Here is a 22,128-nt window from a genome sequence, read left to right as displayed (position 1 = left end):
TAAACCTCTGGTCAATATTGCAGGTGCTGAATCCTTTTTTAAGACTTGAAAGTCGGTTTTGTCCCTCTCTTTAAAATTTGTTGCTTATGGTAAACATATTAGAAACATAGTATTTTTTTCAAGAACTAAAAGTTTCAGTTAGGAACAATCTTTGACTCTCTGTTGAAAATAAATAAATTTGTTTTCCTGTATTTTTCCGTCTGTAACATACATATTTGGTGCAAAATTTGTCCTCACGTCCCATTTCAGCTTTCTCCCAGAGCAAGAGGCAGCCAGCAGCCCCCTTCCCTCCCTTGTGGGTGACTGAACAGCAGGTAAAATAAACTTGGCGTAACTGGTCTATATGGAGAAGTGAAACGAAATATCAACAATGGTATATATGAATAAGTTATATTTCCGTTAAAAAACAAATGCGATAAAACAATGCAATCAAAACATGTAAATCCAAATATATAAACAACTAAGTACAAATCACAAATAGTAGCTCGTATTATGTCTTGTAATTGTAAGTGACCTCTGCCACTTTATGAAGATAGCCTATGCATGAACAAAAGAAAAGAAAAAAAGAGGTAAGCCCTTAGATTCTATTGGCTAATTAAAGCATTGAGGTAGGAAAAGATCTTCCGGAGCTCTAGAAGCTATATTAATGTTACTTCAAGATTTAGTCTTAAAAATGTTAGTTTTGATCAGTAGTTGTAATCAGTAATTAAGGTAAGCAATCTAATAATTATTATTGATGAGCTCAGTGAAAGAAACTGCCAATAATATAATTTGTATCTCAAGGAATTCAGTGGATCTCGAAGAAATTTCAATTCGAAGAAATTTATAATCATGTAGGCAGGCAAATATTATCAAAAACAAAAAACGAGCGGTGTTACTTGAAAATGAAAGAAAATAATAGCAAAATTCACAAGCCCAGTTGATTTTAGGGGAGCAGCCCTCAGCCCCCTTTGCTCATGTGCCTTTGACTGAGTTATGTGCTGTTACAAAACTTATGTCGACAAGTTTGATATTTATCAATTGCTACGAAATGAAAACGAAAGTAAAATATTCTAATAAAACCTAAATTCAGACTAAAAACATAGTTTGAATTTAAGGTTTGTCATAACTAATATTTCCGTATAAAAGATCAATATTATTTCATGTAACAACTTCAAATTTCATGCTATAACTAAGAAGCGAATAATTTACCGTACATAACAAAATAATACTTCACAAATCCTACTAGTATCAAAAAATACATCTTCTGATTGACAAATAGATGACAACTAAGTCAAATACGGATACTATTTAATGCACAGAAAGCAAAGATTCGTAACAGGGCAATGCACTTCAGTAACACACTGAGGGTGCCGCAAACAAATATCAGGGTCAACTAAAGGGAGGACATTCGCTAAACCATGATCTCGATTCACTCATCCTCCCTAGTTGGTTCAAGGATCAAAGATATAAACTGTCCAAAGTCGGAAAATTTCATTGTATTCAATATCAAGCCATGTACCGTGACATAGGGGATATAATCCAAGTTTAGTTGGTACTGACTTTATTCTAACTTCATTGCTAATAAATCAAAGGGGCCAAAATCGTAATCCCTTCTCTACTTATAATAACAAAAACGGCTTGAAGTATTTTTATCCAATGTTTTGGAACAATAATAACAATTATTTAGCTATCATTAATAACAATTGAGTTTTGGAACACGACAAAAGCAATTTATACAAATATTTAAAATCTAACTTGGAATCATGAAACAAATGCCCTTACGTTTTGGAACATACGCAAACTGTCGCTTCATAGATCGCAAAATACGTGAATTGTGTCATTTTGTTTTTCCTCACTTACGACTGTTTTAATTGAAATTTATATCTTACTTTGCATAAAAAGTAAGTCTCCGCAAAACCCTGCCAATCTTAAACCTGAAAATAATGACATAATCTATTTACTTGAATAACGTGTTTCCTTAGAAAATTTCACACTCTGTGAGTTGGTTGCCGATATTCAAAGGGAGCATCTGTTCATTCTATTTTATTTGTTTCATTAATGCCTAAGGGCTAGCAAGTATGGCTTTGCCTAAAGGCAAGCACGTACGGTCTAAAAGAGATTGCATGTAGCTTTCATTAAAAGGTGACGAATTTATACACTGTTTGGTAGGCAAATACTCTTTTGTCTCACAGCTGTGGGATCGAGAAAAAAACTTTCGGAAGTTTTGCATTAGGAGAGGATCGATCTGAAGCTTTCAGGATTTTTTTTTTGTGGGCAGGGGGATAAGGGACACTTACAATTATATATTTTGGAAGTTGACAAAATATGTGGTCTGTGGTCTTCAGAAAATGATCCACGTTACGGAAATTTCGAAATTAGAGTTGTCAAACACTGATTTTGCCACTAAGACCTTTACATAGTGCATTGTCGACAGTACAGAACTCACATTTTTATCTTTCAATGAAAGAAAACAATTGAATAAAATCATACCAAAGGAAAGACATGCTAAACATATCGAGCCCCTCACCTACATACTTCTGGAAAATTTTTGTTAGGTATTAGAGGTGACGTACTCCGTAGTGCGGACTCCTGAACTGCACTATTGAATGCACTATGCATTATGCATGCAAATGCACTATGGAAAACTGCACTATACTCCGTAGTGCAGTTTTGAATGAGGAAATCGCACGTCGTGCAATGAATTAGGGGTATCCACTAGCAAGTGTTAGATAAACCGATGGAATTATTAATTATAGGTAGGGGAAGAGTAAATGAAGAAATAAATAGTAAAGAGTGTCCACAAAAGTCTATTTCAGAAGATAGATGCACTTCGAACCTTTCTGGCTAATATCTTTCTACTTTCATAGACTTTCACTTATTGGCCTGGCTAATGTAGTTTTGCAGTCTAACAAAAAATAGCCTTATTGTCAGAACACTTTTTTCCCTCACTGTCTTAAAATTTCTTATTTCTGTCACTCTTGGACATCTTTTATTCTTTGAAGTCACAATATTTTCTCGTCTAGGATGTCATCTAAGTCTCCGATAAGGTCCAACTGGTATGTAAATCACGCAATTTAGTAGAATTACTCACGATAAAAAGGCGAAACATCTTTGGTCCATTTGTGCTTATATTCTGCATGTATTTACACTTTTATAACAGGACTAGAAGCGACGCTGACAATAGAAGACATAAATGAGTATATAATCGAGTTGAAGACGAAGGAACTATTGAATTTTCTGAAAAAGAAAAAATATAGGATAAAAAACTGAGGATTCATATTTTGGTATGTAGTGCACACCAAGGCCGTACCCAGGATTTTTTTTCGGAGGGGGTTTTACTCAAAATAAAATTTTCGGGGGGGTTTTACACACACAAAAAAAACACATACAAAATTTGTTTACATCCATTTTTGTTACGCTTTTACGAGTCAGAAAAACATTTCGGGTGTGGTTCAAACCTCCCTAACCTCCCCCTCTGGGTACGGCCTTGGTGCACACTATTATGTCAGTTAGTATTTTATTTGAATATAGGGAAACATTTTTTCTATTAATCACGGCTGGTCCCTCCATCATTAGTAATCCGGAGATACTTTTTGGTTTTGGGCGTGAATATTTGTAATAACACAATGCTAAGGAATTCTTATAGAAATTCTCTCTTTTTCTAAGAAATTAAGTCTGAAAAAAAAAGATTAAGCAAATTTTGATCAAAAATGTAATTAAAAATGCAAATGTATATTACGAGTTCTAAAATTCTACTTTTATATATCTCTTTGTGTTGTGTTTAAGAAGAATTGGTTAAGATGTAAGTGATTAGGATTTAGAAATGTTTAATGAGAAATTCAATCAAAATTTAATGTAGAGTAAGGACAGAACAGCGACTAAAGGATTTTAGACTTTAATAGCAGCAGATACAGAATACTAGATAGCAATATCATATTCCCATTCCTACAATGTTAACAATAAACTCTAGCGTAACTGGTAAATGTAGAAAGAACTAAATTTTACGGCATTGCCATGTGGCTTGATAGTACAGATAATACTTATTTCATGTTTCTTCACTCCAAAGTATCTTGATTAAAACTATCCAAACGAAAAAATAACCTAACAAAGAAAGGGGGCTAGTTCTTGCAAGACAGTGGGAAAAAAATAGTCCTAATATTTTGACTGTACGGTCGACAATGGGCATTAGCGAAAACATAACAATTGATTAAAGAAATTTAATATCAGAAATCAAATATCATTAATATATTAAAATATAAATGTAAAATAAAATGTGAGCTACACTTGAATAGCTGTATACAGTCAAGGACATTGTAATTATTTTGATGGGTTGATATTGTCTCCACTGAAAACGATTGTTGAGGGCACAGTACAAACATTCGGGAGCCTTTTTTGGTTCAACTATTTTGGAAAAATTAGGCCCATTTATTCCTTTGCTTGCACGAGGGAAAGGGAGATTAGTTTTCAAATTAATTTAGCTGAAACTGAATATAATAATAAAATAAGCAACTTACTAACAGAACCTGAACTGTAAGTGCCATCCATTTCAAAGAAACAGCTGTGGCGACAGTGGCATTAATTGGGAGGTATTTGCCCACCAGGATTTTTTTTGTTCTAGGCGAATACCCCCCCCCCCGTGGAAAATACTCCCCGCAGAAAATCCCCCCCCAAAAAAATAACCTCCGTGGAAAATAAGGCTTTTTTCAAATTTGAGAATTTTATTTGAGTTTTATTTTTTTAATTTCCGGAGGGGGATGGAATTTTGGTACTTGTGTATTATGTGCCACTCACTCAAGTTTACGCTGTGTAAAATTCGTGAACACACCGGTTTTTTTTTTGTTAGTTTTTTTCGTTACTTTATAAATAAGCTTGCGCTATAGATTTGCACATTAGGGGGGGGGGGGGTTAAGCACCACCCCCACCCCCTCCCCCGACCCCCCAAAAAATGCCCTACCCCACGAAAAATACCCCTCCCCATAGAAATATCTTCTGTACAATTCAATCCTGGCGAAGATTTACCCTTGACAATTACCCTTAACACCCCCACGCGTAAAGTTAAATCGGCAAAGAGAAAGCAAGACATAAAGAAATTACGTATTTGAATTCTTGCAAATTCACCCAGCGTAAAATTTCTTCTTAAATTTCATACCCTGGAAACTATTTAAAATTCTCCCAGCCACTATATTCATTTCTGTTATTTTACTTTGTTCATGGCCTTATATTTGGCTTTAAAATACACTTATTTTTGTATCTATCTAATATGCAGAATATTTATACCAAACACATTTTGCATGCAGACCTTTTTTGCTTACCCCCCCCCCCCTAATATGCAAATCTATAGCTCAAATTAATTTCTAAAGTAACGAAGAAACTAACAAAAAAACCGGTGTGTTCTCGAATTTTACACAGCGTAAACTTGAGTGAATGGCGCATAATACACAAGTACTAAAATTCCCCCCCCCCCTACGGAAATTAAAAAATAATACTCAAATAAAATTCTCAAACTTGGAAAGCCTTATTTTCCACTGGGGGTATTTTGCTGATTTTTTTCGAGGGGGGGGGGGTATTTTCCGGAGGAGGGGGTATTTTCAGGGGGGCGTATTTTCCGCGGTTTTTTTTTCGAGGGGGGGGGGAATTTTCCGGGGAGGTACTTTCCGGGGGGGGGTATTTTCCGGGGGGTGGGGTAAACGCCGGCCACCATTTTTTGTTACCCCTGTTAGATTTCGAAAAAAACATATCTTTTTTTTTTATTGAGACAAACGACAAAATTACCCCTGTCCTAGATTTCAAAAATTACGTTTGCCCCTCTCCCTAAATTCTCGTTAGTTAACGGTGATTCAAAAGAGGTACTTTGAGTTTTTACTGTAGTTGAGAAGCAGTTATTTGTAATTTATGGTTGTTAGGTAGTTGGTTTTAATTCTTTTAATTTTTGTCTTTTATTGATTCATCGTTTCGTTTCGCGCTGAAGAAGAGAGGCGTTTGTCCTCTCGAAATATTCGCTTTGTATTTTCAGTATCGTCATTTGGCCTATAAAAACCCCATATTTGCTCGTTTTTCTTTCTTTAAGTTATTTGTACAGAGAAAGTTTTTGATCATCCGAGAGATGATGAAAAATTTTGATAACCAAAATTACGATTTTGTAATCGCAAAAACTTATGTGTGTCTCTAGAACTGATAGAAGAGGATAAAATGGATTTCATAAAAAAAACAGAAACTCTGAACTATCTCAAGAACCAAATAAGATACAGAAGAAAAGGATTGAACAAATTGACAGATCATGTTGAAGTAAGAACACGCACGCCTTTCAGATCCCTGCCGCCGAGTTGATGTTATATTGTATACTTTCTTTTAACTGTTATTGCAAGGCAATTATTTTTGATTCCTAATGTTTATCAGTTTAGTTTCAGATATTTCAAAGTGTGTCATATGGTTTTCATTAAAAGTTGTCTGACACGATTCGACTGCAAACAGTTCGTGGTAACGTATTGTAAGTAAGGAGCGACGCGGGCAAATAGTAACTGGAACTAAAAAAGGGAATTGTGATAATAATTAATACAACAACAAAATTAAAGCTCAGACATACAAAAGTTCATAAGTACAATTTTGCTTATCAAACTTTACTGGCCTGGGAAAATTTGCCTGATTTTCACATAGGGTCAGTATTGAATACTGATTTCAACAGTATTCAAAAGTCAATCAAACTTAATGCAAATCAGACAATCCCCTTTTAGTAGTTTCAAGTTACTATCTATAAAATATGGAATTTTGAATTTCTTGCCAAAAGAAAGATCACGGGTGTTTTGACCTGAAAAATAACGTACACTAATCAAGCTAGAAACCTGAAAATTTATTCAGAGACGTGCGTAGCATTTAAAGCAAGGGAAGAAGGTGATGAAAAGAGTTTATTGTGTTATCTGAGGCAAAGGAAAAAGTGAAGATCCTTACCAAAAGATGTCCTCCATGTTTTAGTGGTTTGCAATGGCCAGGTGGGCTTGTTATCGTATCCTGGTCTTCGAGCCCCGTTCGATGATAAACGCGAGGAAAGACAGGATCCTTAAAGAAATAAAAACACTGAAGTTTCATGAATTAATTGATTTATACGACAAATCCGACCGACGCAAAACAAATTTTAGCAAATATTTTACAATATTTTTTTGGTGTGTAGGTCAGGATTACGCATTCCTTTTTCGATAAATAAAAGTTCAAAAAGGGATAAAAATCCTTTTAATAGACAGTGTTTCACAAACAGTGATAGAAATTCACAAAAAAATACCAGATATTTCGGTCACATATGCAGTGACAGTCGCCAGTAGTAAAACTTGGTCGGTCACTGCATATGTGACCGAAATATCTGGCATTTCTTTGGAATTTACCAGCTATGGAAGGAGGTCTTGGGGATCGAATGTTTGTATTTAAGTAGGGTTTAACACCGAGGAAATTAAGTGGTATATGGCAGGGAGAAGTAATTTTATAGCACTTGGAGGAAAAGAAGATATTTAAGCAGGTTAAGGGTGATGAGTGGTCCTTACTCAACTCCGTTTATGAAGAAACTGGCGAGGATCTGCTTCACTTTATGGATCTTTACCCCGGATTATCGAATTTAAGGACATGATTACATTTTTCATGATTTGAGGTCAAAGAGTGATTCGTTTAAAAGATTGGATCAAATGATTATTTGACAATAATAAAATTAGCAAATTACATTCAATTTGGAAACGCACATACAGAAATCATTTTGTAAGAAAGGAGAGGAAGAGCAAGTGCTGGTAATGATGTTGAATGTGCAAGGCGTTTTCCTCTTCTTTTGCTTGTTCATTTGTAGCCATTGCCCTTGTGAATTTAAAATGCTAAATATCTATCTGTTAATGAATGCTGCAATTCTTCATATTAGCTAATTCAAATCACATTACTCATTAGCGCCCTCTTTATCACTAATTGTAGCTCCTACATATCTTGAACTTAAATTGGTCCAGGCTGACCTATTCTTCCCATTTTTTTATTTGGCGTCCTCGTACCAAATGTAGTCTTTTTATCATGCCATCTGGCTACATCTTTCATATCCTCAGTAATTGTTTTCATAGCCTCCACTTCATACCTCCTGAATTCATATTTTAATTTCTTTCTCCTCATCCCATACTTTCTCTCATTTTTGTGAAGTCTCTTGCTCAAATTATTCTTTTTTGCCCAATAGCTTCCTATTTTATACCAAGCTTTTTCGTTAACAAGTTATTTTTCGGGTTACCCCATAAAATCTTGATATTTTGTTAGTTTCCCCCAGAACTTCATGCTGCATCTATGTAATTCCCATGTTTTCCGAAGCTTTATCGCCCCCCCCCCCCTTCTACAGAAAATCCTACGTGTCTGCTTGTTTCAGCTCCGTATATCCTTGATTTTCTTTTTAGCCAACAAGGGCTGTTCAATGTCACCTTAAAATGTTAGTTCATGTTTTAAATTGTTATTTTGTGCTCAGGTTCTTTAATCTGGTGTCATTCAATGTTTTTGAACTAGTTATTTATAATTATCTGAATATTTTGTTCTCGCACAGAAGACGGCAGAGCGGAAGCCGCCCAAATGTATCTTTGAATCTCACCGTTGTGATTTTTCGTCGGGTGCAAATTTGAACCTCTATGGAGCTAAATTCGTTCAAAATGATAGTTAATTTTTTTGGTTCTAGCATCGAAGATTGAATTTTCACTTTGCATATTCAGAAGAACATTGAAAAATGGTTAACGTCAATATATATTAACAAATATTTCGACTATACAAAGATAAATACGGACTTAATTAGCCATATTGAGATTGTTTGTTTCATGGACGTCATCTATATAGTCACTGAGCAGCTCAGTTTTTAAATTAACAAAAAATTTAAAAAAAAATCTTTTCTTTCTCCCAAATTTTTCGATTGTTTCCATCTACGCCACAAACTAGTTTTAGTTGCATGCCAATTGTAGAAATGCCAAGAGTAGCGGAGCTTGATTTGTCTATACCTCTATGCTACTCAGAAATAGCGCCCATATACCTTCCTTCATCACCTAGCTCCCGGTATGTTATGACAATTATATCCAAAGTACTCTATAGTCTTCCAGCCACCTCGAGGGCTATGTTCGACTAGTGTCTCAATTCTGAGAAAAAGATATAAAACTCACCGACACGTTTGATTTTCATTCCCAACATTCTTGGATCAACATCTCTCTGACAATGGTCTCCGGCTTCTTTTATGTAAAGTTCATCGTCTTTGATAATTATCCCAACAAAACATTCATATCCAGCCATATCCCTTCTTTGTGTATAAGTGTATGTTAGACTGTTTTCTTGCCATTGGCCCATGCATCGATATTCTCGTTCTGAAAAATGTAGACATGGTTAGTGCTTAGACTACGCTTAAAAGACGCTTAATGAATGAAAGTACAATTTTATTATCCCTTTCGTCCTGAGTAAATAAATAATGACATTTTCAATAAACAGATTGAATGTTATTAACAAAAAACAAAAAAAAATCGCGGTCCTGAATTGCAATGAAACCGAACCCAAAACGTCTAGTTTGTAAAACAACAAAATTGGTTATATGGGTCAGGGTGGTATCCAGAATTTTCTTCGGGGGGGGGGGGGAGGGGTACAAAAAAACTCCAAAAAACGCAACAAAAATTTGTTTATATTCATTTTTGTTACGTGTTTACCAGTCGGACAAACATTTTGGGGGGAGGGTCAAACCCCCTAACCGAACCCCCTGGATACGGCCTTGATATGAGTAAAGAAAAACTGCAAGAATTTAAGCTTTTTAGACAATTCAGAAGAATTTTATTCATTTTTCTAGTAATTAGCTACCAAAGAATTCAATTAAATTGACGCCAAAATGTCTCAGCGTTATTTACTCGTTTTGAAAGCTTCGTTGAATGTTGTTTTCTTTCTTTACTTGCTTTCTAAATCTGCATGGATCATAAACAAATGCTTTAAATTATAAATATGCTTGGATAGAATTACTGCATGATAATATCGTACTTGACAAATATCAAGTGTATTTCAGTTAAATAAAATGCCTGTTAGGCTTTCAAGCAGAGAAACAAATTGCTCTGCAACGAGTGGATCCCAAATTGGTATCCTCCTGACACATGTTAGAAGTTAGTGAACACAACAAATAAGGTAATATAGTACGTAAATGGTGCAGGGGAGATTAACCAAACTTGGGGGCAAAGATTGTTTCTAGTGCTGGGCAATACTAAAAACGTATCGGGTAACTCGATACAAAGTACCGATGCTTTGAAATCGATACGTGCATTCTACAGAGCAACACGAAGATAAATGTTGCAACAAACAATATTATATATTTCCCAATAAGAATCAGAATGGATGCTTTTTTAATTCTAGCAATGTTCTTGTGAAATTAGCAACCAATGTCAATTCTAAAATTCTAAGCGCGCAAAACTGCAGTATATCGTCCTTTCGCAGTAGAAATCTGCAAATTGGCTGAATACACTATAAATCGCCAGGTATCGAAAGTATCTATACTTCTATATGATTTCTGAAAATATAGTATTATAAAACTGATATCAAATATCGCCCAGCTCTAGTTGTTTCAGTTTCTTTGTCTCAAAAACTCAACCCTGATATATTTTTTTTTATTATATACGAAGTTCAGCCACAATATCAGCCGCAGACTATTATCCTTACAGGTCATTCCTAACTTTTATACATAAAAACAGCTGCTTCCAAACCTATTTTCGTACTAAAGTATTTTACCGTATTTCGTATAAACGTATTTTTGCTCTCTCGAAAACTTTTCAATAATGAAATATAAGATAAAAGCTTTAATTTCAGACAGGAAATTACCACGGCATATGGTAAGAGCACCCGCAGTTTTTTTTTTTTTGCAAGGGGTTACAAGGTTAGAATATGAAGTTATTTCTTGTGTGCTGTAGTTAATGTAAAATAATCGTTACGCGGAACAAGGTTTCCATTTCTCCGGGATGACACTGATCTTGAGGTTAGCACCTTCCTCATTCTAGCACTAATGTTATTGTAAACCAATGGATTCAAGATTTAGCTTAAACCGCATAATCAAAGTTTACATTTAAATTACTAATAAAAGGTCAGTCACCATACTTATGTAAAAAAAAACTTCCTTTTATTATTCATATTCAAATATCTTGACCACTTACAATTATTTTGAAAAAAAAATGAAAAACTGAATATTAAAGCCAACTAACAAAAGGAAAATAATGGCCATGGAATGTTAATCACTGTTTTAAACTACAGAACAAAACGTAGTATTTTATCCTGTAAAGTCGTTAGTTTCCAATATTCCAATTGTTTCCACAATTAGTTATATAGTCAAAATTAGTCACAATAGTCACAATTATGTGCTCAATTGTCACCATTGAGCATATAAAGCTTTGGGATATCTTTAAGCAATCGAATACTAATATGAAATAATTCCTTTTTTCTCGGGTTAGGGATTATGGAACATAATAGTAAGCAACACAAAAGCTGGACCAAGGAATTCGTGTGCAACCGTCAGGAACCCTTTATGCACACGGTGACAAAGCATAATTTTTTTACCATGCGCATTAATGTGCAACAATTGAAAACGCGGTGGTCACACAGATACCTTCAAGGATTTCAGGTACTAAAACATCAACTTTTCGATAAAAAGGGGAATCATCCGACAACTCTGGACGTATAACTTCTTTCCTTGTTGTTAATAAGTCAGTTCTTTTGACACGTTTGGCCTCGTGACCTAGCAGAAAAGATTTTAAAAATAATAACAGAACATAACTTACCTTTCCCGTGGTTACAATCCCTTGTGCATACAGGGGATGTAATAGCGGGAACGTGTGGTCCGAAAACAAATGTTACAACCATACTAATTAAACTGATTGGACTACACTGATATTGGATTAAACTGATTAAAAAAAAGAAGGATCCCTAGACCTAGTCGTGAGGTTCTCTTACTACGACCCCCTTCCCATTCCCCAAATCAAGAAGTCTTTAAGGTATGGATATGCTAATTAGGAGTTATTAACAACTGTTTTTCATTAAACATTTTTTTTATATCAAAAGTCTTTCAAACAGTTCGTGGTAACGAACTATAAGTAAGGAGCGACCCGGCTCAATGGTAACCGAAACTCTAGAAAACGGGTTTTCGATACCAATAGATACATCAAAAGAATCAAATTTGAATGCTGAATTCAAATATATAAGTTTTATCAAGTTTAATTCTACTCATCAAAAGTTACGCGCCTGAGAAAATTTGCCTGATTTTCAAAAAAAGGGGGAAAGACCTTATAAATACAACATAACCTGGAATAAAATCACACCATCATATTCAGCGTATCAGAAAACCCTACTGTAGAGCTTTCAAGCTTCTATCTACAAAAATATGGAAGTTTGCATTTTTTGGCAGAAGAAAGATCAAGAAAGATGTGTGTTTATTTGTTTTTTTGTTTTTGTTTTTTTTTTCCCCAGGGGTGATCGTATCGACCCAGTGGTCCTAGAATATCGTGGGAGGGCTCATTGGAACGGAAATTAAAAGTTCTAGTGCTCTTTTTAAGTGACCCAAAAAAATGGAGGGCAACTAGGCCCCCTCCCACGCTCATTTTTTTCCCAAAGTCATCCGATCAAAATTTTGAGATAGTCATTTTGTTCAGCATGGTCGAAAATATGATAACTATGTCTTTTAGGATGACTTCATTCCCCGAAGTCCCCGGGGGAGGGCTAAAAGTTAAGAACTTTACCCAATGTTAACATATAGTATTGGTTATTGGGAAGTATACAGAAGTTTTCAGGAGGGTTTTTTTCTGGTAGCGGGGAAGGGGTGGGTCGGGGGTTATGCTGGAGGATCTGTCCATGAAGGAAGTTTTCATGGGGGAAGGGAAATTGCTATGAAGGGGGTGCCGGACTTGCCAGCATTATTTATTGGTTATTTGGAAGTATACAGATATTTTCAGGAAGGATTTTTTTCTGGAAGAGGGGGGGGGGGGCTGGAGGAGGGGGTTACTCGGGAGAATCTTTCCATGGAGGATGTTTCTTTGGGGTAAGGGACATTTCTATGAAGGGGGGCCGGATTTCCAAGCATTATTTAAAAAACGATCAGAAATTAAATTAAAAAAAACAAGTTTTTTCAACTGAAAGTAAGAAGCAGCATTAGAACTTAAAACGAACAGAAATTATAACGTATGTGAGGGGGTTCTCCCCCAAGTCAATACCTCGCTCTTTACGCTACAGTTTTATTTAGTGCTTTCAAAAGAGCTATCTATTCTAATTAAACGGCCTTTGTCATTCAGGGGTTTGTGAATTAAAATTGTTTTTAACTTTTAACGTAAAGAGCGTGGTATTGACTAAGGGGAGAACCCCCTCATATACGTAATAATATATACGTAATAAAAAAAAACAATAAAAAAAACAAGCGATACGGCTCAATAGTAATCGAAACTTTTAAAAACAGAATTTGATGTCAATAAATGAATCAAATAATATATAAATAATAATATAAATTTTATTAAGTTTAGTATTACTCATCAAAGGCTATGAGCCTGAGAAAATTTACCCGATTTTTTAAAGAGGGGGGAAACATCCCCTACAAGTGAAAGAATTTTAATGAAAATCACACCGTATGATTCAGCGTATCAGAAAACCCTATTACATAGGTTTCAAGCTCATATCTGCAAAAATCTGCAACTTTGTATTTTTTGCCAGAAGAAAAATATACGAATATAGAAGTTAGTTACGTAAGTTAATCTGTAAATTACGTCATAACCAAATTTAGAGACATCCATTAAGCAAAAGAAAAGTAAAATTTTTATGCAAATTTTGTTTACTTATTCAATGACGGTGAGCCAAAATAAAAGCTGCATTAGCTAAAAAACTATCAGAAATTAAACAAAAAAAAGTTTTTTAAACTGAAAGTAAGGAGCGACATTAAAACTTAAAACGAATAGAAATTATTCCATATATGAAAGGGGCTGTCCCCTCCTCAACGCCTCGCTCTTTACGCTAAAGTTTGACTCTGTCTCACAACTTTATTTTTTAAAACAATAAAAAACTTTAGCGTAAAGAGCGAGGCGTTGAGAAGGGGACAGCCCCTTTCATATACGGAATAATTTCTGTTCGTTTTAAGTTTTAATGTCACTCCTTACTTTCAGTTTCAAAAACTTGTTTTTTTATTTAATAAGACCAAGAGTTGACTTGGGAAACAGCTTTTAAGGGCTTTCACGGTAACTTTTGGTAAATAACCAGTTTCTGGGATAAGTACATGACAGACAAGTAGAAGCATATGATATGATATGTATAAAAAAAAGAAAGGTCATGGCAATAAACAAAATAATATCAAGTACTAAATAAATGAAAATCTTATCAAAATAATTAGATTTAAATAAAAGCTCAACTATGATGAAGTTTATAGATTAATAGCAAAAGCTTCATTTGTGATCTAGTCTTCGATCATTACCCGCACAACAACAACGTAAACACTTTCTTAATAAAAAATATTTTCTAGTTAACCTTGAAAATATTCCTAGTTAACCTAGTTGAGATTTAAGTCTTGACAAGAAAAGTAAAATAGCTCTTCACCAAAAACGATAATTACGTTACTGTGAATGTCCGAAATCTGGAGAATGTTGACATTCACTTGTGAATATCCGAAATTCGTTTTTCTCTGCTTGGATTCAATTAGCTTTGCGAACAAGTTTTTTCAGTCTTATGCAAGTTTTGATGGTAAAAGTTAGAGTTAGGTTGGGTTAAATTAGGTTATAAATCTCAGAAATGGAAATGTCACCATCACACCTTGCATAAAACTGAAAAAGTTTACTGGCAACGCTGACTAAATCTAAGGAGAAAAAAATAGGTATTTCGGACTTTCACAAATTTTTGACATTTACAGTAACAATTATACTATATTCTATTACATACTGAAAATTTTTATTTTTTCAAAATAAAACAAATCACTTTAGAAACACAGATGTTTTTTTTTACCATTCTTTTATAGAGGGGTCAATAAGAGGACAGATTTTAGGGGATCGACAATTCAAAGCCTTTGGTGGTCCCTGATCAAATCTAAACAATTTGGCCTTTCTGTTATGATTCCTCGACGTTGACACACACAAAAAGACTTCATTAACAAAGCTTAAATTAGAATCGGATTTAGTTTGGTTATTGTCTCACGTTCCTTACAATAGCGCATTTGCATGATATCCAAAATTATTTAATTGCCAAAATTTTGAAGGCAAATCATAAAAAAGCATCAGAAATGTTATAATAACTTCCGCTTGTGCAGGTGCTTCGCTAATCTTCAGTTAGTATTCATGAATATAGCACTATAAATAGGAGTTGTCAGATGTGGCGCATTTGCGCCATTTAGACGCTTTTTTGAGGCGGTTGCGAATTGAATTTTTCAAGTTGGTTCATTCTTTTTGGGGGGGGGGAGGATTGTTCATTCGGCAAATTTTCACTAGAAAAATGGTACTTTCGGCGTATTTTCACTTTTATGGTGGCGCAATTTTAAACCAGACATCTGGCAACACTGATATAAATTATTAACTTATAAAACATAAATTTTACTCTAAGAAAAAGGTCACCAAGGAATAGACATAGCCAATAAGATGGGGTACAGTCAAAAGGTAGAAAATTGAGTCCTAGGAGGGGAACTAATTCAAAATTTAAAAGAAAGCAACTGGAAGCACTTTAATACTGAATCTTCCCAATCTCTATTATATTTCCTAAGTCAACGTAGTAGCGTTGGCTTTCGTAGATAGTGATGTGTCTCCCATGCATAATATTTTGTTTCTATTTTTCTCAGCCTCATCATATAGAAGGGATGGTAGACGAAACTTGGGAGAGGGATAATTGGATCACAGATTCCAGTTCCCAATGCAATGTTCCAGTAACCAATGCAAGACCCAAAACCAACCAAAAGGCAACTAAATGCCGTTTCAAGCCCTAGGGACCTAAGACAACCCCACATGGCATCAAATAAAAATTTTTACAAAGCCATTTTAATCAGAGCGATAGGAAAGGTAAAAATAATCTACCCCCAGAGGTGGTATGATATATGGAGACTCTGGGGCAGGGACTCCAAACTATAAAAACAGCATATATGCAACAGTGTTTCATAGATATATTTTGATAGAGAAGAGGGTATGTTACATCTTGTTGAAATCAAAGTCAAAAAGAGATTTCCATTGTGTGAACGAAGGGCACGCACTGATGACCTTGGGTGTGCATTACATTCGTCTCCACCACCCCGAAATTGCTAGCGTAAGCGGGTTTTCTAGTTTTGACTTACGGTAATTATGGGATTATTCAGGGAATTATATGAAATGATAAAATATTAATCATCCAAATCATTAAGACTGAAACATAACTATCCAGAATCACAAAAAATTACGCATAAATTCTACAAAGGTCCCAAATCAATACACACTGACTATATATTTCTAAAATAGAGTTTTATTTCCACCAAAAATGGTCAATAAGGATTTCTGAGATTCCTAATTGTAAGCCTGATGCTGACAATAACACACAGAGGCTCAAAATCAAAACATGGAAAAATTTTTGTGGATATTAAAATGTACTTTATAGAACAATAACTTTTCAAACCTACTACTAAAAACTCAGCAGCACCAAGCCACCTGAGGCCAACACAGCTACGCACGCTCCTCCTCCATCCCAATCTTTTCAAAACCTTCCTCTGTATACCCTCCAAGAAAGTTCCCATTTCCCTTAAATCATTTCTTACGACATCCTCTCACCTCAATCGAGGACGACCTGCTTTTCATTTTGAATCATAAAACTAAGCAACAAATACTAATCAAATTCTCAGAGAGAAAAAAAAACAACAATTTCTTAGAATAAATAAACGCATTTGCGACAACATTCTAAGTTCTGTTCCTTCTAGCTATACTTATTCATCCGTGGCAATTTCTCATTATTCCAAGTTTAACGTACAATATGAATCTATTTCTGATCGTATTTTATTTATTTTCCTTGAAACACTCTTTATTTGAAAAGCTTTCATAACTAAAGAAATGTAAAGAAATTAGCAGTATTTTCTAATTTTGGATCCTGCTGAATTAAATAGACATACCTTCATAAATTTCAGACTTGTTGAAGCAGTTTGAAACAGTATAAAACATGATTTCAGGATTGTTGCAATCAGAATAAAGCTTGGCACAAAGACCTTCTGCATCAGGCAAAATTCCTTCATATTCGCCAGCTATTGGGCAGGGAATTTCTTGTCTGGTCTCCAGTCCTGTAGTTGAATGTAGCACTTTGAGTCCTAAGACAGACGATCTATGCTTTACATGCACATTTTACATGCGGGTTAATCGGACCATAATAATGTATATAAAAACAATCACATTTGAAAGCATTTCAGCATAAACGAAAAAAGCAGATTCCAAAAGAATTTAAAGCGACGGCGAGGTGAAGTAGGGTTAAAACAGAGGTGAGGTTGATAGCCGAGGTAGAAGTTAAAGCAGTTACAATCATTTTGCCAGTTTCCACCCTCGAAATACTTAAAATATTTATGTTTACAATTTTTCACTAGCTATTAAAATCAAGAGTTATTGGCACCCGGCAGTTATTTAAAGGAACACAAAAAAGACCAAACACATTAAATCAAGCACTGCCAAAGACTATAGCAAAATAGACAAACAAAGACAATACGAATTGAAATAAATTAAACCAAACCTAGCAATTAAAAGTTGAAAACTAAAAGGCTGAAATAAAAGGAGAAAGAATATTTGCACGGATTCCCCGTCTATGTCACAAAGGTGAACGCATCATTTTGCTAAGTTTTCGATTTACTGATTGTGATTAGGTTTTCCACGCTTTTATTTTATTTATTTTTTATTTTATTTTTTACCATTTAGTACTCTGAAGACCTTTTAGAAGAGGTTCTTGCCTTAGTGCTTGCATCTCTCTTCTTTCCTCGTTGCCTGATAAATTTCTGCAGTTTCTTTTTGAATTCTGTTTTGTTATTTTATTCAGCCAGTATGATCTTAAAGAGTTTATTTATAACATTTAGAGTACACACAAAGAAAAATACTGACGACATTAAAGGTTAGCGATGAATATTGATAAACGTTGCTAACATAAGGATTATTTAAAAAAAACAAAAAGGATAAATACAGCCATTTTAAACGTGCTTATTGCACAAAATTTTTCTTCTTCGTCTGATTAGACATATATTAGGGTTGGATAGAACAATCTACTTTCCTGTGAAGAAGCCTGTGTTGCAAGGACATGGTTTGGGGAAACCTCTTGGTAATAATGATTTGATATTGGTCCCTGATAGGTTTGATGCTGTGGTACCTCGGCGTTTTCAGCCAGAGCTATAATTATTAACATACTCATTTTATTAACTTAGCCCTAAAAAGATGTCAAAAGTACCACATTCTACCCTATAACTCTATTCTCTTTGTGTTAGTGTTTCGTTTAAAAGTGATTTTCTCTTAAATTGTCCTGTCCTTGGGCTTGCCAGTTTATTAGCATTGTGATTATTACGAATTGGGGGAAGACAGGGGGCGCACTTGCCACCCCCATACGTGAATTATGAAAACTACGTTTTTGCACTGCAACTTGATTTAAAAATGCCTTTTTTGTGGTATTGTCATTGAAAAAAAAAACAACCCCTACATTATGGAAAATACACTAAGTTCCCCCCCCCCCCGCTGAATTTTTGTGAAATGGCCCCACTGATTATTAATATGTATAAGATAGTAGATAATATATAATACCTTTATTATTTTGAAACAATGAAAAGAGAAATTTTCTTACTGTTTTGAGTTACTACAAATTGATATTTCAGGAAAAATGTTTCACATTCGTCATTGCATGAAGATACTAGTTCCAATTCTTTTTTAACCATTCTTTTCCCTCGTTTTTTAAAAAGAAACTATTATTTGTATATCGAAGGTGCACCTTTATTTTTTCCTTTGTAGGCATGTAAAGAAGAAATAGAATTTTTTTTTAAGCTGACTAGACACAGCTATTTAATGATGTTATAAACGCTGAGTTCAGTGGGGAAAATCGTTGTGCAAGCAGATAGCAGAAATAGAATCTACTTACAAACGAAGAAATCCGAGTTTGTCTATTAATGTAATTATCTTCTCAGATTTCCATTTATGGCATTCTAACTTAGACACATATTTAGGCTGCTGATATTTGTATTACTTATAATAAGAATACAGAAAAGAATTTCATTAGTTCAATTTTTTTATATTTAAGATTTTGGACAAAATTAAACATAAAAGATTTTTTTTTATTCAAACCAGGATTAGTAGAACGTAGTTTCATTACGACCTTAATGTCAAAATGATATTTTATATAGTAATAATACTTTTAATTCGTCATAAGTTACTTACTTCCTTGCGTGGTCCATGCATTTTCCAAGAATTTTCCTTCGTTGCAGAGAGATCTGTTTGGGAGAATGGAAGATTCAAGACCAAACTGAAGCTCCATTACATTAATACTTCGCCTTTCTACCCACATACAAGAGTGAAATTCATCACCACTAAAACAAAAATATCGATTCAAGACAAAGACAAGACATAAGAATTAATAGCAATTATTAAAGCCTAATTGAAAAAAGAAGAAGAAAATCCAATCATAAACCTAGATACTTAAAGCGTATTTTTCAGTTTTTTTTCTGGTTCAGTCAAACTAAATAAGCGGTCAAAGTATTAATCAATAAAAAAAAGGATGCATAATTCTTTTTATGATGAATGTGTAAAAAAGGAATACGTAAGATGGCAGGAACAGTCATCAGACTAATTTTACGGACACAAAACAAACTCTCTGATTCGGCTTTAGGAATGTACAAATGGTGTGTGGTGTGTGGTTTTCGAAGATTTAGCCAGTTGAAATCTTGACTTTGTGAAAGGGGAGGTAAGGTTGCTTCGGCAAAGAAATACTCGGTAATGGTCAAATAGCTGGTCCCGAAAGGAAACACGGGAAGCAGGAGTAGCAACGCGTGCGTTCCGAAAGGCATTGAGTCGCAAACCCTCATCAGTAGGACCCCTGTCAAAGATAAAGTAACTAAAATAGAACGACGTTAAAGCAATTGCAGTCGTCAACTAGCTGCAGTTGCCTGTTCATAGCACTGATACTCAGAAAATGGTCTAAGAGTGTTTCTAAAAGACCTTCAACTTGGCCTCCAAGGATGTTCTACATCACGACATGATTTTATTCGCTGGAGATCGCAGCCTAAAAGTAAAGTGTGAAGATCTTACTGCTTAGACATGTATGGTCCATTTGTTCTAGGTTGCCAAAACGAAAATGGGGCCATAGTTAAATTTTTTCTTTTGCACATAATTTTCTGATTGGCAAAACACTATTTAGCCACGAGAATATTCATAAGTACACATGGGCACCCGGCAAGGCAAAGCCCGAAATCAGATCGACCACATTCACGAACCTGAGTATACTTAGGAGCTGGTGCAGACTCTTGCCACGGATTCTGTTTCAGTAAGATTGCGCTTGAATTGGATGTCCAACAAAGGATGGAAAGATCCCTTGATGAATATATATGACTCTGACAAGCTTAATGAGCCAGCAGTCAGAATGGATCTCTATTTTAGTCTTTGTGAAACAATTAATTATTTTGCCGAACAATATGTGGATACTGTAATATGTAGCAACATCAGCAATAATCGAACGACAGTGCAAAGAAATTAATTAAGCATAAAAAAGGATAGAATAACTAGGTAAAACCTGATATTTGATCCAAGACCTAAAAATCCTGAAACGAGAACTACTATCAGCAGGGATTCCAAACTATACAGTTCCGAGGTTACAGACGCATAAGGATAAGATCAAGCACGAGAAAGAAAAGTGTATGACATGAAAAAGGATTCGATTGGAGAGCAGCGCAGCCATGTAAAACTGATGTTTCAAGGACAAAAACGGAAAAAAACGCTCCAAAGAAAATGAGATAGAAGAAATCCGGGCCACCTGCTTTAAAAGTGTCTTAAATTGTCTAGAATCGATCAATCCTCGAACCCACTCCCTTGTATATCAGAAACTCTCTTACTTCCTCTTAACATCAATAATGACGCCCCTACAGAAGATAAGCTAGTTTCTGCGACAAAAAGACATAGAAACAGAGAAAGGGAGAAGTTAGTTTACCATTTTCTAGTAAAACCTATACTCTCATCATTCTACATCGAAATAAACCAACAATCAACAGGTATCCAAGGGATGGAGAAGGGAGTCATTCGTCTAAACAAGTTCGTCTAAACCATTTCTTTGCATATCTTCTTTTAACATAAACAATAAGTTTTATTAAATGTGATTCATTGAGAAAACGGGAATAGGTGGGGATTTCTCTTTCGAACTTTGAGACTTTTCAATTCAACCTCCTCTATATACCTTGGCTAACAATAAACTATTGTCCTGAGTATAGAAGAATACTTCTCTCTCCTCTGCTTTAGTTTGATAAAGCTTAAAATTTGAGGCTGTTATATTACTGAATGGAAAAGCTAAACCACATTGCTAGAACTATTACTAGAAACTCACTGCAACACAATGCCACTTGAGGCAACCACAGGAGTATAAGGCCAGTTGATTTATCGGCTTTATTTACCTCGAGAATTCACCACCTGTCGAATGAGAAGGCCTTGCGCCACACATGTTTGAGCTACTCTCGCCAAAGTTTCTAGGCGCAGAATTATCAACCTGGTATACACTTCATTTTGAATGCTTGAAATGACATATATATATATATATATATATATATATATATATATATATATATATATATATATATATATATATATATATATATATATATATATATATATATATATATATATATATACATATATATATATATATATATATATATATATATATATATATATATATATATATATATATATATATATATATATATATATATATATAACTGGATTTATTTGGAGTTTCAGAGAATCATATCCCAGGGATAGGGAGCATTAAATTAGGTGATATAGAATTTGTTTACTCAGGCAGGAAGGATGGAGACATAAACAGGGAGTAGGGCTCATGATGAATAAGGAAGCTGATAAGTCTTGTTTAGGCTGGGAAAGTATTTATAAAAGAATACTAATTGCTTATTTTGTGACTAGAAAGTTCAGGGTATCAGTTATAGTAGTATACGCCCCTGTAGAACCG

General features: G+C 34.6%; 1 protein-coding gene across 1 annotated transcript; it reads right to left on the bottom strand.

Annotated features, from left to right (window-relative positions):
* Positions 1-382: 382 nt before the first annotated feature.
* Positions 383-21,606, bottom strand: LOC148943537 (uncharacterized). The gene is made up of 7 exons (XM_089101162.1): positions 21,560-21,606; positions 19,341-19,489; positions 17,060-17,251; positions 11,588-11,716; positions 9,129-9,326; positions 6,928-7,035; positions 383-3,219 (listed from the first exon to the last, which is right to left on the bottom strand). Exons 1-7 carry the CDS (start codon positions 21,604-21,606, stop codon positions 3,134-3,136), a joined length of 909 nt encoding a protein of 302 aa, XP_088957288.1. The 3' UTR covers positions 383-3,133.
* Between the last annotated feature and the right edge of the window lie 522 nt (positions 21,607-22,128).

The sequence above is a fragment of the Artemia sp. Qi Xiang Cuo genome, chromosome 15, assembly GCF_049724085.1.
Source record: "Artemia sp. Qi Xiang Cuo chromosome 15, ASM4972408v1, whole genome shotgun sequence".
NCBI classification, from domain to species: domain Eukaryota; kingdom Metazoa; phylum Arthropoda; class Branchiopoda; order Anostraca; family Artemiidae; genus Artemia; species Artemia sp. Qi Xiang Cuo.
This window is presented reverse-complemented; position numbering and strand designations above follow the sequence as displayed.

Bases quoted from the DNA above. Each gene is read 5' to 3' on its own strand.
- LOC148943537 (XM_089101162.1), bottom strand. From the start codon at position 21,606: ATGTGTGGCGCAAGGCCTTCTCATTCGACAGGTGGTGAATTCTCGAG. The intron at 17,252-19,340 runs GTAAGTAACTTA...CGTCTGTCTTAG, and splicing joins TGCATGGACCACGCAAGGAA to GACTCAAAGTGCTACATTCA. The intron at 9,327-11,587 runs GTATCTGTGTGA...TACATTTTTCAG, and splicing joins AGTACCTGAAATCCTTGAAG to AACGAGAATATCGATGCATG.